The sequence below is a fragment of the Lonchura striata genome, chromosome 14 (assembly GCF_046129695.1).
Source record: "Lonchura striata isolate bLonStr1 chromosome 14, bLonStr1.mat, whole genome shotgun sequence".
In the NCBI taxonomy this organism is placed as follows: Eukaryota; Metazoa; Chordata; class Aves; order Passeriformes; family Estrildidae; genus Lonchura; species Lonchura striata.
The window spans coordinates 4,295,305-4,313,558 of NC_134616.1; the positions used below are offsets into that span (position 1 = coordinate 4,295,305).

General features: G+C 38.9%; 1 protein-coding gene across 2 annotated transcripts in view; it reads right to left on the reverse strand.

Annotated features, from left to right (window-relative positions):
* LOC110471139 (connector enhancer of kinase suppressor of ras 2) overlaps nucleotides 1-18,254 on the reverse strand; it is a 172,978-nt gene that overhangs the window by 46,303 nt on the left and 108,421 nt on the right. For both annotated transcript variants that reach the window (XM_077786481.1, XM_077786480.1), the window contains 5 exons: nucleotides 11,611-11,757; nucleotides 7,376-7,509; nucleotides 6,618-6,823; nucleotides 2,793-2,879; nucleotides 1,048-1,301 (listed from right to left, as the gene is read on the reverse strand). In XM_077786481.1, coding sequence (XP_077642607.1) covers nucleotides 1,048-1,301; nucleotides 2,793-2,879; nucleotides 6,618-6,823; nucleotides 7,376-7,509; nucleotides 11,611-11,757 — 828 coding nt within the window. The remainder of the gene's footprint in view (nucleotides 1-1,047; nucleotides 1,302-2,792; nucleotides 2,880-6,617; nucleotides 6,824-7,375; nucleotides 7,510-11,610; nucleotides 11,758-18,254) is intronic.

Below are 18,254 nucleotides of genomic sequence, written 5' to 3' on the forward strand. Positions count from 1 at the left end.
ATGGATTCCTGTATCCCTCCTGCAGTAGAACACTTGAATGCCTGTATCCCTCCTGCAGGAGAACATGGATTCCTGTATCCCTCCTGCAGGAGAACATTGATGCCTGTATCCCTTCTGCAGGAGAACATTGAATTCCTGTATCCCTCCTGCAGGAGAACATGGATTCCTGTATCCCTCCTGCAGGAGAACATGGATTCCTGTGTTCCTCCTGCAGGAGAACATGGAATTCCTGTATCCCTCTGCAGTAGAACATGGATTCCTGTATCCCTCCTGCAGGAGAACATTGATGCCTGTATCCCTTCTGCAGGAGAACATTGAATTCCTGTATCCCTCCTGCAGGAGAACATGGATTCCTGTATCCCTCCTGCAGGAGAACATGGATTCCTGTGTTCCTCCTGCAGGAGAACATGGAATTCCTGTATCCCTCTGCAGTAGAACATGGAATTCCTGTATCCCTCCTGCAGGAGAGCATGGAATTCCTGTATCCCTCTGCAGGAGAACATTGATTCCTGTATCCCTCCTGCAGGAGAACATGGATTCCTGTGTTCCTCCTGCAGGAGAACATGGAATTCCTGTATCCCTCCTGCAGGAGAACATGGATTCCCGTGTCCCTCCTGCAGGAGAACATGGATTCCCGTGTTCCTCCTGCAGGAGAACATGGATTCCCGTGTTCCTCCTGCAGGAGAACATGGATTCCCGTGTTCCTCCTGCAGGAGAACATGGATTCCTGTATCCCTCCTGCAGGAGAACATGGATTCCCGTGTTCCTCCTGCAGGAGAACATGGATTCCTGTGTTCCTCCTGCAGGAGAACATGGATTCCTGTATCCCTCCTGCAGGAGAACATGGATTCCCGTGTTCCTCCTGCAGGAGAACATGGATTCCCGTGTTCCTCCTGCAGGAGAACATGGATTCCCGTGTTCCTCCTGCAGGAGAACATGGATTCCTGTATCCCTCCTGCAGGAGAACACGGATTCCTGTGTTCCTCCTGCAGGAACAGCCGGTGCTCTCCGCGGGCCCGCGCAGGGCGCTGTTGGCTGGGCACTCACGTGGTAGAGCGGGACCGTGTTGCTCTCGGCCAGGGAGAAGCTGAGCACGTCCTGCTGGCCCGGCTCCAGCCTGGCGCTCCCGGTGGAGGCCAGCACCGAGGGGCTGATGGGGTAGCCGGCGTTCCCTGGCCCTTTGCCCTTTTTCCTGGACCTCCGGCCCGTGTCCCGCTTGCTGTCCTTCTGCGCCAGGGGCTCCTCCTGGATCACCAGGATCTTGTCGTCGCTCAGGTAGCGCAGCAGCGAATTCTCAGAGTCAGTGGTTGGAGGGGGAGGAAGGCAAAAAGAAACATTAGGAAGAGGAGACAAGCACAGAACCATTCTGCCTGGCCAGGTCCTGTTAAACTGGGAAAAGTCGTGTGAATGTCCAGGGAATTGTGAGCACTCTCCCTTATTGCTATTGGACACAAAATGAGTACATAGAAACTTGGTGAGTTCAAGAGAGAAAAAGAGCAAATTTTATTTCTGACCTCGCAATATATAGAATTCTAAAAGTGACAGTGGATTGGAGGATGAAATTGCCACCTCTCCAACCACACTGGTCAAACCAACAGTCCATCAATTCTCTCCTCCCACAAAGAAGAGGACTCTAGTAAAAATATTCAAACATTATCAGAAGGCTAAAGAAGTTTTATGAGAACTTTAAAACTTTAAAAAGAAATATAAAAGAAAACAGTTTTAAAAATCAGGGCAACATTCCCTGGGCTCCGTTCCACATTTACTGCCACCATGGATGGTGAAAGGGAGAACACAGAAAATGTTACTGTTGTATCATGCAGGGAGCATCTCTGGGACCATTCCAGACACCAGGATTGTAATTTCAAGGAATTTGACAAGCTGGAATAATGGTTTTAAAGAGATGTGCAGCATACTTGGGCACAGTTTCAAAATGGGAGCTGGCCAGGCAACAAGTCTGTTACTGTCGGCAGCAGTGAAATATGAGCTAAACACACATCAACAGATTTGGAATAAATCAGAAAAGGCTTATGCCTTAAATGAAATTTATTTTCTCTTGGAATGGAAGTTTACTGAAAAATGTAGTTTAAAATCCTGTATTGATCTTCAAGAGTATCATTCATTTTTGTCACATTTTTTAGGGTCAAGTTGAACTCCTCTCAGCTTCCAGACCATGCCTAAAAGATTCTAGAAAATAGTATTCAAGAATCTTCAACAGTTGGTGTCACAATAAATATGGTTGTATATTTGGAGAATATTCTTTTGAATTACATTTTTTCTTTTTGCCAGAGGAAATAAAGGAAAAAAAATAAACTATGTAATCACTTTTCTTTTTTGCAAAGTTCATAATTCCCACTGGGATCAACGGAAGTTTATGTGATTAGAACTGCTGGTCTGAATACTGACAGTATAGTTGCTGATTCCTGTTCCAAATTTTAATTCATACTGATCAAAATGTTCTCAGAGGATGCTACTTTACATCTGTAACATCACTTAACTGTTTTCTAGAGCTGTGCATATTTAGAACAGATTGCTTTTAACACATATCTGAGCCTTCAAAGTACTTTTTCCCTTGATGTTTGTGTTTCTTTATACTAGAATTAAATTCCTCCTACTAATACAAATTTTTAATTTTCAGAAATAGAAACAGAAAAGCACAGGCACTAAACAGGCTGTTTCATATCTTCTGTGGCACTTTAAAACAAAGAGATTTTTTTTTTTTTCCTGTGATGCTCCTTAAGCAACAAAGAAAAAATATCTTGGAGAACAGCAGAGAAAAAAAAAATACTCACCTCTGCTTCCCCTCTTGTACATGTTCTGTTCTTTGGACTCCCCTATCCAGCTGTACTCAGTAGGCATCGAAACTGGCCTCAAATCTCCTGCAAGCAAGGAAAGGAAAAGCAATATAACTTTTGAAGGCCAGGAATGGCAGGCTGTAAATGGCTATAAATTCCAGGTGTGTCACAACCAGGTGTGTCAGGGCAGTCCATCATTAGAGCTGTGGCCTTCAGGGCCAGTGAAACATCCCAGAGCCTCCTCTTCATCACCCTGACCTCAAGGGAAGCCCCACCAGCTTTGGTGAAATTCCTTGTCAATGTGAAGCAGATTACAAATTTATTTGAATACTGCTCTGTATGAACTTCCTCACTCATTAAACAGGTGTTGGGAATAAAGAGAAAAACAGATTTTAAGTGGATGAAAATGCTGTAGGAAAAGTAGAGAGAGAATTAATAGAGAGGCAACAACACAGATCTGTCAGGGAAACACAACCCCCCTGGCCTGGGAAAGCACACGGTGAGAAATGAGGGGATCTCAGTCCAAGGAACTTTAATTTCCACTGGCTCAGGAGGAAAACCTGGGGCACAGTTTGGGGACAACAGATCTCATTCCAAGGAACTTTAAATTCCAGTGGCTCAGGAGGAAAACCTGGGGCACAGTCTGGGGACAGCAGCCAGCAGAGAGGGTTCAGCCACTGGAGTTTCCATCCATGGCATTTCATGGCACTGATGTGCCCAAGCCATTCCCTACCCAAGCACCAGAACAGGGATGGCAGCAAACCAGGAGCACCCCCAGATCTCAGAAATCAGAGGGGTGACATTTGGGGTACTGATATTTGCCCATATTACACTTTTGTGCACACCATGAAATTTAGTGGATAAATAATCCTATGGAAAAATACATTTCATTGTCTGCCTCACAGCTGAGACTGCCTTCAACTACAAATGTAGGATTCAACTTCTAGTCCTTAGAAGAGCAATATAATTAAGAAAAAAACTTCAATTTAAAAAAATCACTAATATGAAAAGATAGAGAAACAAGATTATAAATATTAAAAATAGAAGACAGGAAGGCACAAAGCAAGTGAAGATCATCATAACCAAACTGAGCAGTTTTTTCTGTAAAAAAAGGAAAGATCTGAAGCTCTGAGATGATATATACAGAAATACAGATATCACAGCACATCAAAAATAGAAATTCAGGACAGGAATCACAGAAGGCAAATAAGCAAGTGATTTTGTAAACTGCTCATTTCACTTCCAAGTCCTTTCCCAATGAAAAGTAACCTATAAATTGTTTTGACATTGCAGCTTGGTTGTTCTTCTGAGGAGGAAAAAATTGTTGTGTACAAGGATACCAGAATAAAGTGAAAGAAAAAAAAATAATTGTTTATGATGCTTTTGCCTCTAACACATAAATGGAACAGGTTTGATATGCATTGCCACAAGAGCTCTTTAGACCAGAGCATTTTAGAGTCAGAAAAATAACAGAGTATAATACTAAGTAAAACAAAAAACTCACTGCAATGTTGTTTTAAAAAAAGCTTGATTTTCAAAAATACATTGAAAAAAAAAATGGACTTTTTATTTACCTTCCTGGATTTTGCATGTCCTATCAATATCCATCACCTGCCTGAGTATCCATCCACCTACCAGCTGCACAGGAAACTTATTTCTAATAATGCCTGGAATCCTGGGAAGTCCAGGGCTGGAATTTTGGAGCAGTAGTTTGTGCCAACCCAAGCAGTTATGAAAGTGGCTGCTCGGCCATGAAAGGCTTCAGAAGTTTTATTTTTATTTCTTTGCCCATGGCTCTGTGGTTCCAGCATCAGTTTGTTGGAGCTGCCATAAATCCTGTCTTTTTACTGAAAGGCACATTATCACTTTGATGATTGATGTCACCTCAGTCAAAAAGTACAAAACCTTCCACTACAGTAGAACTTCATCTGCATGTCTGTTAATCAACAGATTAATTAAATCTGTATTTAAAAAAATCTGGTTTAGCAGTCATTTTTGAGAGAAAGACATCTTTCAGAGACTTTAAAACCAAATTCCTTCTGGATTTCAATAAAAATTGTCCATCATAGATAAAAAAAATCTTGTGTACTCCTGGTATCAGGCAGAGAGCCCAATATTTTGAGTCACCGTGCAGGAAGAATTGATGTAAGCAAGCCAAATACACCCATCTGGCTCCAATTCTAATCACAGTTAAGATTTCTCTTTATCTTTCATTCTAATTTTGTTTTTAAATGATGTCACTTCCCAAGGAGATAAAGAGTGAACATTACTGGTCCCAAGATGGAATCCTGTTCTCCAGCGTCACAGCTCTTTCAAGCATCAAGCAGATGACTGAAGCAGTTGCTAAAAATAGCCTGCCTATAACAAAGATTTATTAAGATTTCCTACCCTGAAAAGGTTCTGTGTGCATGTACACACACCATCAAGTCCATTTTGCTTGCCATTTTTACCAGATATCCTGCTGCAATCAGCAAATTACAGCAGCGGGAGGGAAGTTCCGTGTAACTGATAAACACAAGATAAATACTAAGAGCAGAAGGCAGAGAAACTGCATTGAAGAACATCCCTGGTAGCAAACCCCACACCAGACTCAGCAGCAGCAGAATCAGGGACTGCAGTGCTGTAAGAGTTTTATTTTCCCCCCACTGTGCTCCCTTTCATCTGCTGTTGGATCTTCCACCAGAACCACTCTTGGGATTCTCTCCCCTGAACTGCAGCAGGATTTTAGTACCTGTGTTCTTCACAGAAACATTTTTCTTTACTGCTCCAAGCTTCTGAGAGGTTTTCCCTTTCCTAAATTTCAAACACAGAAACTTAGAGAGTTGTTGGGGCTTTTTAACAAAATGAGAGAAAAAAAGGCCTCAGAATAGGTGAATAAAGTAGTTACGGATGGCATGCCATGTATAAATAAATATCTATATAGATCTCAAAAGATAGCAGCTGCCCACAGAGAACACTATGGTCTTTTCTTTCTCCGATTCTCAGAAATAATTCCATTTTCAAAATCAGTCATAATTCCAGTTTTCAAAAGAAATCTATCTTAAATCTGTAAGCTTTACAAAACTGTCCTACTGCCTTGAAAATAAAGCAATTGAAAATACATGGAGCATACACTGCTGTATTTCAGCAGTATTTTTCTCAAACCCATTAAACACCAAGCAATTCAGTTTAAACAGAGAAGCAAAAAAATTTATCAGTTAATTTTCAACAACACCTCTTAAATAGATCCATAAATACAGATCCATACGCTTGTATACAAGCATGTGTGATTGTACACTTGTACACTCAACAGAGATTTATGTACACACAGAATTTCTATAGAAAACCAGAGTTAATTATTGTTTAATAGCATTTTATATATTTAGGCATCCTCATCCTAAGATTTTGAAGTACAGTTCCAGCACTAATGAGTGCATTGTAGAATACTCCTCATGCATTTAATGCAGTGCTGAATTTTGGAGGGCCTTCCATCTTACAGACACTTTCACACAACAAGGCAGGCCCTTCACTGAAGTTTAACAGCCCAGAACATTGCAAGAGGAATAATCTCCAGGAGTTTGGGAAGGGAAATGGAGTAAATAAAGATGCTGGCTATTCAAATAATGTGAATTTAATGATCATTCAATGTTCCAGTATGAACTGCAAAATAATGTATAAATAACTTACTCCTCACCAGGAATGTTCGTGTGTGATTTTTCTAATTATTCCTCCATGTAAAATTCTGTTTATTGTTCAGAGCCAACAAGGTCTGACAGATTTTGGGGGGGTTGCAGAGGTAAGAGCACAGTTTGTAAATCAGAAGGTTGAGGAAATGCAGCCTACCATGGGTGGGGGTTTTTTCCCGTCTCCTCACGCCTGAGGCTCTGCTCCTCTCGTACTCGGAGCCCCCGGGGTGGCCTTCCCCCTCAATCAGGGTGTAGTATTTCCCACTCTCGTGCTCCAGGAAATAGTTTGGGGACTCAGAGCCTTTCATCCCAGACTTTCCAAATTTGCTGATGTCATCGCAAGACATTATTCCAATTTCATCCCTAAAACCAGAAGACGATGGAGAAATGAACCATTTAAGGGAAACTTCCAGCGTGCAACTGCCTCTCCCAAATGCTACAAATAAAAAGTCTTGCAATTAAAATGCTCACTTTATAAGTGAGGCAATTCAACAAATGTAAAACAACAAAACCATCATTAGGTGCCACTTTAACTGTGAGAAAAACATTCCGTTTTCTAGGATCTGAAGGAGAACATAAGGACTTGTTTCAATATGAGCAGACAAGGGTTTCCCTTGCAGAAATGCTCAAGAATAAGGTAGAAGTAGACACATAAAAGTAAATCAAACTAATTGATTAAAGACTTTTTTAATTACTTCCTTGATTTAGGGCTAAACTCACATTTTGCACATCTAAGTGAAAGTCAAGCCACTCAAAACAACGATATGGTGCTTAATGTATTTTTAGCTCTTAATTGTATTAATTATTCAGCTTCATGGTGGGGCTGTTGGTTTTGGTTTTGTTTTATTAATCTAATGAAATCAAAGTGTAAAATTTTATTTTTCAAAAACGTCTAATTCGTTAGGAAATAAATACCTGGGGCCATAAAGTCCTGACATAGGGGAGAGAATGAAAACATCCTGGAGTGCAGAGTTGTCCATTTTTGAGGACATGCCCATCGTACTCGTTGGGGTTGTAGAGCTGCTTGTGGGGCTGGTTGGAATCACAGGCTGTAAAAATCAAAAAGGCACATGAAGAATAAATTAATGTTTTCTGTGCTACAAGGAACAACAAAATCAGTGCGCATAATTTTAGGAATTTTGACTTCTTTTTTTCTATTAGCTTTTTCTTTTTTAATTTCTGAAGTTTCTTCCAAAAAGGTGTCCAGTGAAACTCTAGGCTTCAAGAAAGTTATGAAAGAAACTGATAAACGACTATTAAATTAATTTAAAAGCCACCTCAAGGGAAAATCTGAGACTCAATCAAAATATGATCTTTAATCAATGCAGAAAATCAATTATCTGAGGAGAAAGGACACACTGTATTAAATGCCATTAATACAGAAGTTAATTACAGAGCTCTGGAATACTTGTACTGAATGAAATTATTGTGTTGGTTTCAGTGGAAGATTTATTGTTAGTAAGGACAGAACATCTTGATTTTTTTAAGAAAGCAGAATTCATTGTCCTGTGGCTTTATAGCCTTGGTAGTACACATGCATGTTCTACAGTAAATAACAAAGAAATATAAATTAACCTAAACAATAAATAAATATCCTTTAAGATTTTTACTTTTTAAACTTTCACATGACGTTGAATGCAATTGTTTGATTCAGATGTCACAGAGCAGCTCAAGTCCATGGTCTGCAAGGATGATAACCAAATATGCTGTACAGGATACAGAGATATAAACAAAGAATATTTTTCAACCAAGGTTCAGTCTGTGTTGATACTCAAGAAATAGAAAATATTTTTATTTATAAAAGTTATGCTTAGATAGATACAGCCAGTTTTCTACAGGTGGAAGAAAAACCCAGCGACTCAAAATTTAGATGAAAGCTATAAACACCAATCTTTTTCTAAATAAAATGTTTTCTATCCTCTAGAGGTAAACACTGAACTGAAATATAGTCTACAAAGGGGTCAAAATTATATTAGTTCTCTATGCTTATTGTGAAACTAAATAATAAATGATGTAATTGTTCTGGATCAATTAGTTATGACAAGAAGGATTATTCCAATTTGAAAAGTTCTCCAAATAAAAAGAAAAAAATACAATATATGTTGTATTTTATTTGAATGAAGTTGTAGTGTGCAGAGCACTATTTGCCATTGCAAATGAAAAACAAACATTTTGTCCTGAGTGGGAAAACAATTAGGGAGTCTACAAATTGAAATAATCTTTTACTATCACATAAAGTCAGCCAGAAACAAAAGGGGGAAATGGTGTCACAAATCTCACTGAAAGATAATGGAGCACAGAACTGGCAAATGAAAACTCTGCTGTTGTTAATTGAGCATCGAGGAAAACCCTCTAAAGCAAAAGAACACTACAACAAGGTCAAGTAACATATTTTATAAGGCCTCACAGATTCTGTATCATCAATAATTCATAAATTACCTATGTGGTATAATTTTAAACTTAATTATTGTAGAAAAAAATATTAATAACCTCTTTAAGTGCCTTAAGCAACAATAGAAAACACAACTTTTATTTAAAACTTCCTGCTGTGCACCAACCTGAGGTAACAAATATGATTTCAAGTTCTTACATCCTATTTCCTTTTTGCCTTCCCTAATTATGTACTGCTTTTGTTTTGGTTGATTTTCGGGGGCTTTTTTTGCCAGCAGAAAATTGATTTCCAGAAAATGGAACGGTTTCCATTCCATTTTAAATCAGAATGGAAAAAATTGCTCCACGTGTGGACACATAAATAGATATATAGGGTGCCCCATGAAAACAGAGAAAGCAGAGAAACATGTGTGGGTCTGTGCCATTACAGGACACGTGAAAGTACGACATGAGCTGCTGCCATTGCAAAGGTGAAAAAGAGGAAGTTTATTTTCTGACTCCAGCATTTATATTTTTCCAAAGGTGACAGTGGATTGGAGGGTGAATGTGCCCCCTCTCCAATGACATTGGACAAACTACTAGTACATCAAATTTCTCTGCTTTTATGGAGGAATGCAAAACAATAGATTGTTTACAGAAAGTTGTGTGAGAAAGTTCTCTACAAGAATGTAAACTCAGAAGGCTTTAGAAAATCTTAAGAATTAGGGCAACAGATCTGGAACTGGAACACTCCATGAAATACAACACACCCATGTGTGTTATCCCTTTTTTGTGGCAGTCTGACTTTTGATGAGCTGTTTCCCTCTCAATCTGCTTTTTCTGAGGTATTTTCCTGCAGCTCGTGGCTGTCTGGCCGTTCCCCGTCCTGCTTTTCCCTGTCTGTTCTGTGTTCTCTGCTTATCCCAAAGCCTGTTCTGTGGGATCCAATTTTATCCATGAGCAGCAGAAACCTCCAGAACAACAAACAAAGAAAGAAACCCAAAAATTCTCCCACCAATTCCACTGCTCTAGAGTCTGCAAAGTGCCAAAGTCAAGGAAAGGCGAGGAGCAGGAGCCAACAGGAGAGGGAAGTGAGCTCACTGCTTCCAGCAGCAACAAGCTGTTGTGTCAGCTGTCCAGGAAGCACAGGCTTCAGTGGCATCTTGAAATTTAATCAGGCTGCTTCCAAGTCATTACTGACAATAATAAATAACACCAGATCCAGGTGAGAGCTGCGGGAAACAGGCAAACCCAAAACCTGCGTCCTGAAACGGATCCAGGCCCTAACACTCGGGCTTGTCTTTGTGGCAGGAAGAATAAAAGACCTAAAATTGGTTTTCCATGCCTCATAACAGAATCTACTCTTAAGAAGTAACACTGGCAGGGCTGTTTTTGTTTTCCAAATTGTTTATATTTTTATTTAAATACCTCACCCCACTATTCTCTGATATAAAACACCTTAGGAAAGAGACACTTCAAGCACCCTTTGCTCCTCAGGGGCTCATCAGGAGAGGAGACATCACAAAACCAGAACTGCTGATAAGTCCACAAAAGCAGTTTGGTGTACTTTCAGTTTTCTGGCTACCACAACAAAAGTTGGCATTTTTGATGGCAAAAGCTGTGCCATACATGCAGTGTGTACAGCACACACTGTTCATTCTGCCACAGCCTCCAGATCCAGTGCTGCCCAGGAATTCTGATTCTTTAATGTACAAATGGAAAGTGAGGATCTCTCTGGAAGCCCTGTGCAATTGTAATTTCCATTTTGCTGCCCCTGGAAGCTCCATCTGAATTGACAGATGATACATGACCATCTTGCCAGAGCAAAGGATGTTATTCCTTCAACATGATGACAGAAAAATGCCCTCTGGGATTTTTCCCGTTCCTCTCCCCCAGGGGCAGGCACAGAGAAAGAAAGGTGACCCTAAATCCCACTGTCAGCATTCCTGGGCTGCAAGCATTACAAACTCCTTAAGTGAAGCCACCGTGCAGGATTCAGGCACTCTGAGAAATGAAAGATTTAGAAAATGCCATGCAGGGAGGAAATCTGCCTGGATAAGATTGACGGGTTTGTTTTGTTTCATTAATTTCAAAATAATTCAGAAACACATTTGTGTATTGTGTGAACCAAACAAAACAGCTCTGAGAAGCTTCCACATGATGGAAGTGCATAATCTTCTTACAGGATGTTAAATGGCATTAAAGACAACCATCAAAGGTAACTGACTTACTGGCAAGCCTTTCCTTTAAAAATGACATTTTGGGTTCAGTGTTTCAGCCATTTTTCCTGCTGTAGGAAGAAGCAGCTGTGATGTTCACAATGGTCTTTTATTTTTTTGCTTGAGCAGGTTTTCAAGGAATGAGAACACAAAAAATACCAGGTTCTATCACCCCTACTACCAAAAACTCCAGCTGCAAAAGAAGTGTGCAACAGGAGCAGAGCTCTCTTGGAATTTAATGGCTCTGACACACTTGATAACAAACAAGAAGGTGAAATAATGGAAACAGGGAGGTACAGCTGCCTCTGCCAGGCAGAGCAGCCACTGAACCTTGTTCTTCATAAAACTTTCTGTAAATGTTCTTTCCTTGTCTGAATTCCTGTGGCTCCCAGAGTCACTAAGACCAGGAGAAAACAATCAGATTATTGCCACACTTATTTATCCCAGCACTCTGCTTCAGAGGAGTGTGGGACAGGCTCCTGCTCCTTTCCCAGGAAGGTAAAATTCCAGTGTTTTCTCTTGAATAAAGGATTTACCAGGACATTGCAGCAGCCACCTTACCTGCAGTGCCAGAGGTTTCCACCTCACATTCTTCAGAAGGGCAGGAGCAGAAACCAGAGTATTCTGAGGACGCTTTTTCAAGGTTAAAATCACTCCATTTGGGTCTTCCCACAGTGCATTTACTAGGTTCTTTAACTGCCAGCCAACCTAAGGAAAAAGTCCATAATTGAATTTTGAAAGCTTTCCATTTAACTTGAAATGTGAAGGAAATGTTCTGTTAACCAGCAAGGTCTATTACAAGCTGCTCCTTGCAAACACAAGCAGTTTTTATAAACTCTGTTGGACTGAAATCATGCTGCTGCAGCTAGATTTATTTTTTTTTTCCTTTATCCATTTCCCTGAACAAAATAAGGCAGAAGTGAACAGTGTTACCCTTTCAATAACTTGTGAAATCATGAAATATTTTAAATCAGAAGATGAGGTCTAGAAGTCATGAAATCATTTCAGTCTGGGTTCTGAGTTGCAACAGGGAGTGCTGAGGAGAAAGCCAGACTGTGCTGGAACAACAAATGCAGCATGTATGTAAGAGCTCAAGCCCCTGACTGGAGATTAATGATCATTTATTGGTTTATCTGTACAGCCCCTGGACACAGGTGAATCTCCAAGTTACTGTAAATTGCAAACAGAGCCATAAAAAAGGGAATCACCGCTACTGTAAGGATGTGCCACTCAAAAAAACTACACAGAGACATCTCTTAATCATCTTGATTATTTAAATATGAATTTACCATGAATTATTTATACACAAAATGAGAAAAAATATTTTTAGGGCTTTTTCCTTTCCCCTGAGCAGTAGTTCATGGTCATGGTAGGGATCTGCCATAAATGCTGTGACTGCCACAGATCTGAGCAGAGCTGCATGAGCAGGAATTGGGATGCTGTGTCCATGCAGCAGTTCCCAGACAGAACCCTCCCAAGGAGCTGCATCAGCCCTGACAGGAGCTTGTGAGAAGGAAAAGCTCAGCGAATCCCAGAACAGCACCAATACATGCAAGCAGTAAAAATCTTTATACTGGCCATGTTTGACCTGTCAGAATTCACTAATAACCTTTTAATCACAGTTTCTCTTCTGACCAAAGTGTGAATTCCTGTTGGATTATGGATTTTTTTTTTTTGTTTGTTTAGAGATGGGGCAAATGAGAGATTTGATTTTATTTTCAATCTCATATAAAAAATAAAACAATATAAATATTATAATTCACACTATTACAATCAAAACCCAACAATTTTCTAATTACAGTCTATTATAAATATTTCTTAACCTATCAACTTTAACCACACTATACTATACATACTTTAAAACTAATTGTCCAAATTTACCCATCAATCTCACTACAATACATCTTTCATAATTCTATTTTTCTAAAATATCTATTTTTATTAACAAAACTGTCCTTTAAAACTTATTTCTATATCAATTTCTTTCTCAACACGATCTATCCTAGTCTATAACATTTCTAAATAAATATTTCTTATCTCAAAATTTACATACAAATATACACTACATAAACCTTCTATCAAACTTTAAAAATTCTCTACAAATTAATTTCCCACAAATTCCCAATGCTGTTAGAAACAAGGAAAATAAATTATTTAGGTGCTCAGGCACAGAGCAGTCTGCATTCACCCCCTTGTTACATCAGGTGGAGTTTATAATTACTTCCTCTTACAGGGAAATAATATCTGATTATACAGAAAAAGGTGAAGGGAAAATAGCAGACAACCTCCAAGAGATTGGAACAAAAATGCTCTTCTAAGGGCTGGAGAGAATTTGGGATATCACTTGAGGTTCCCAGCTGCCTCCACAGTGGGCCAAAGCCAGGATCCCACTGTAAACGTCCACCTGGGACAGAACTGCAAGGTGTGTCAGAATTCCAAGAAGGATTTAAAAAAATTTCAGAAGTTCTGTTCTATTTTTAATGCTGCTGTTCTATTGAAAACTTTCTAAAAATGCACTGGCCACAGGAAACCAGACAGCAGCAGTAATTGTAAATAGGTCACATCCAAAGAAATGCAAGGATGGCAGCTTGCATCCCAGAAAACTCCTCCAGTTTGGGCTGTGTTTATAAAAGCACAGGGGCCATATATTTTTCTTATCTTTTACTCAATTATAGAAATCAAATGGAACTCTCTTTGAGTTTTATAGATTGATGTAATTTTCAGATTGCCGAAATCCTTAGAGTTCCGTGGGCTTCTTTTAGAAAAGAATGATAAATAATTAAGTTAATGATAAATTATTCCAATGAGAACCTTAATGACAAAACCATTAAATACCAAGATCTATCAGAGAACCGTCTGCAGTCATGGGCAATGATAAAATGCTCTCAGGAATTTGGACAAGTTATTATAAATTGTATTACTAAAAATAGCTTTGAAAAAAGAGAAGCCATTACAGTGGAATAAAAATCTTAGTTGAAAACCAGTCCTTGAGTCGTATTTTGACTTTTATTCCTAAAGAATCAGTCTTTAAAGCAATGACTGACTTCTAGCTCTGGTAAGATGCATTTTCCACAAAGGTATTTTGCTCCTTTTAGATTTTTAGCACATACAGTCAAAATCAAATTCTACAAAACAGATTAAGATATTTCAGCAAGGAAAGTTAAATTAAAATTAGAAAAATGAAGAAATGAAAGACCAGTATGATTTTTTGCCTCCATAAAATGAAAATGGATGCTAATTTTGATGCTAAAGATGACAGAAACACAGAAGAATGCAAAATAATTTATTCAAAATGGTCAGAGACAGGCAGATGTTTGACATTTTCATAGGTTAGACTTAAGATTGCCACAATCATTAAATTTTATTTGTTTATACATCCTCAGTATGGAAAGAAGAGCTCCAGGTAAAAATAACCCTGTGGACTCCTGTCCATATTAAAGGATTTGTTAGTTTTCTCATAGAAACTATGTGGTGGAAAATTAAGAATATAACAACTTAAAAAAAAATTGTTCCAAAAATATTAATTGCTAAAACAATAAATTCCTTTACTAAGAACTTCCACAATGCTGAGGTGATTTTGTAGCTGGGACTCCTTAACTAAGATGTTGAAAACAACATTAAAAGCATAACCCACTTTCATTAACAGCAAAGCAGTGTTTTTTACTTCTCTAATATGTTATTTGGATGATTGACTTTGCTCCTTCTCATTCAGAAGATCTGGATTTGCATGAATGGGGTTTGGAAAGCATACTACCAGCAGTAGGGATTTCAGCATTGTTATAAATCCCAACTCTGCTCATGCTGGAAAAGCACCTTTTTTCCCTCTTCAAAAGAAATCCTGCCTGCCTGGGGATGACTCACTGCAGATCTGTAGGAAAAATTAATAAAAAAAAAAAAATTCTAATGCTACAGATGCAGACAAAAAAATAAAAAATCAGTGCATTTTGGGGTGTCTGCAGAGGCATGAAGTGTGTGATGTTTTTGTCTATCAAAGGGAACTGAGAAAACAGCTGAGCTGCTGAACAGGGTGGTGTTTATCAGAGGATTCCAGAGGTCTGAGCCCTCACAGCAGTTATTCACCTCCCTGCCCATTGCTTCCAAACACATGATGCCTATTTGTTATGGTAGGAATTCAGAAGTAAAATTTAGCTCAGATGGTGGAGCTGGGGATGCACAGGGGACAGAGGACAGGTTCCTTTCTCTGCTCTCCCTGAAAGTTCTGGGGACAAGGCAGGAATGGGGCTCCCCAGTTCCTTCAGTGCCTTTCCAAACGCTATCAGGACTCTGAAAAATGGAAGTTTTAAGAAATATAGAACCACTGAGTGCACCTCACAGCAGGAAGGGAGGTTGCACTTTCATTTCTTGGGGGACTTGTGCCTGCCCTGTTCACTGGATCACCTGGGATGGCAGACACAGAGCAATAACTGACAGGAATTTAAAAACTCCCTTTTCAGGCATTTGGTCTGGAAATCAGTTGTGCCAAATATTTTCTAAATATTTATATCCTACTATATTGCAAACCACCTGAAAACAAGTAATTCTGCTCTGACTGCCGCAACCCCTCACAGGAACCAGGACAGATGTTTCCCCTCATGACTCTTCAAATACATAAGCAAAGCCATCTGGATATTTACTTGAACCTGCAAAGTTTGACCTCTCTTCATATTTGCATTAAAAAAAAAACAAAAAACAAAAAACCCAGCTGGTGTAAACCCAACTTTTTTTAAGGAAGCAGACTATAATCTTTTCATATTTTAAGTAATTCACTTCGGCTCATTAGGGAATTAATCAAGGGAGCTGGTTTGATTAAGATGGAAATCAGAAATTATTATTAGACAAAAATGTGCTGGGAGATCATAAGACTTCTGTCACTGAACGGGAAGCTCGTCATTAACACCTGTAGCTGATTCACTCTCGTTAATATTCGAGCTGCTCCTAACAATAATTGATGATGGAAAACCAAATGTTCTCCCATTATCTTACATAGTTATTTTCATTAACTAATGGAGAAACACAGCAAGAATCCAAGAAGAAGCAAGATCTACTGCTGGAAGAGAGGCTTTGCTGAGTCTTTCTGAAAGGCAGGGTCTGGAGAATAACTAACATGTGGCACTTTGTTTGGAAACAGAAGGACATCTTTTGGGGAAAGAAGTTCACATTCTCATGACAGCTTTTGTCCTTTTTTTTTTTTTTTTTTTTTCCTGCTTGCATTTCCCAACACAGAGTGTGCTGAAACACAGATGGTGTGACCTGGCACTACATTTACAGAATTACCTCCACCTAAAATGAGCTCTCATTAGGACTCATATTTACAATTCAGCAAACAGACACCGAGGGTATTAATTCAATGACTGTCTTCACACAAATAAATTAGTGCTGAAATGATTTCATTGTGCCAGGCTCTTGACACACTTAATTTCAAGCATGTAATTTGACAGTGAACAGTATGAAAGGGCATTAGGCTGCTGATCATGTATTTAGAATTAAACTATATTTGGGGTTTGAAGAGACATTTTAAGGTCATTTAGCCCAACCCCATGCCAGGAGCAGGGACATTCTCAAGTGGGTTGCTCAGAGCCCTGTCCAAGCTGGCCTTGGACACTTCCAGGGATGGGGCAGCCACAGCTGCTCTGGGCACTCTGTGTTTCACTGCAAAAAAATTCCTTCCTTATATCTGATCCAAATCTCCCCTCTTTCAGTATAAAGTCGTTGCCCCTCTACAACAAACCCTACTAAAAATCTGTTCCCATCTTTCTTCTGTGCCCTTGAAAGCACAGGATCCATCACTCCAAAGAACAACCTCGAGTGTGAAAATGCAACTACTTCAGTTAAAACCTGCAGTTGGTTCAAGAGAATATAAAAAACACGTAGCACAACAGATTTATTACAGATATTTCTGTGGCCTCTTGCTCTGGCACAGCAGTGTTTTATGCCTTAAGGAATTGTTTCTCTTTCTGGTCTTTATTGCCTCTGTCTGTGGAGAAAGAGGAATTCTGTCTCAGCCCCAGCTGGCTGAGTTAACCAAACTGAAATCCCTAAATAATTTCTCTTCCTATGAGACAGATGACACATTTTCCTTTTGACCCATTACATTTTTTTTAATGCTCCTATCTAACTTAATACCTTTGATAGCTGTAAACGACCTGAAGATCACACACTATTTCAGACAAGATATTACTAATGTCAAGACAATGGTATCCAAACTCAGTTTCTCCTGGAAACCTGTTCCTGATTAATTCCAAGTTCATCTTTGCCATTTTCAGTCACATCAGCTCTGTGGTGCTCTGTTGGGTTGGGATTAATTACTATATTCTGACTCCTGGAGTCTTGCCAGGTGCTCCTGAGTAACATCGAGCTTTCAACAGGAATTACTAAAAGCCTTACTATTGCTCTCTGTCCTGTGAAATAACCTTCAAATCCTAACCCTCATAAAAAAACAAACCAAAAAAAAAACCAAAAAACCAAAAAAAACCACCACCAAAAAAAAAACCATCCAAAAAAAATTCCCAAAAAAACAAAGAATAGAAGACAGAGAAATTCAGTTTTCCCTCATTTACAAATCAGTTCTCTATCCAGAAGTAAACAAAATATTTTACAGGTGGTCAGGTAGATGAATCAATATTTTTTTGATCTCCAATATTTTCATTGTCTGAAAAATTAAAAAGGAAATTTTCCTTTCTAAAAAGGAAAATTAACACAATTTAATTTTCATAAGTTTATGCCAAAAAAATGATTACAATATAAAATATACTATTTCAACTAAGCAGCAGAAAATGCACCACCTAAAGAGTAATTGTTAATCTTGCAAACAAAGAAGTGCTACAATGGCACCTTAGTACTTCTGTAGAATTTTATAGGAGAGGAAGTAAAATCTACAAGGCACTGGCAGAATTGTTGCCTGTTGTTGTATTGTAAGGAATAGAGTTAGGCTGGCAGTAATTTAGAATGTATAACTTATTCTTAAAGTTTCTTATGCTGTTTTATTAAAATCTTATAAGCAAGAAGAACAAGCAGAAAAGCAAATAAAGAAATTGGATAATGATTAAATGTTCTTAACGGGCAGTGGTGAATCGCATGCATTAATTAATTTCTTGCTTAAAGTACTATTATTTTTTCTTTGATCTTTGTAATTGTATTACAGAGTGTTCCTTGGTTAGACCAGATTCCATGTGGAAAGGCTTTTATTTCTCACTTTTTCAGTTGTT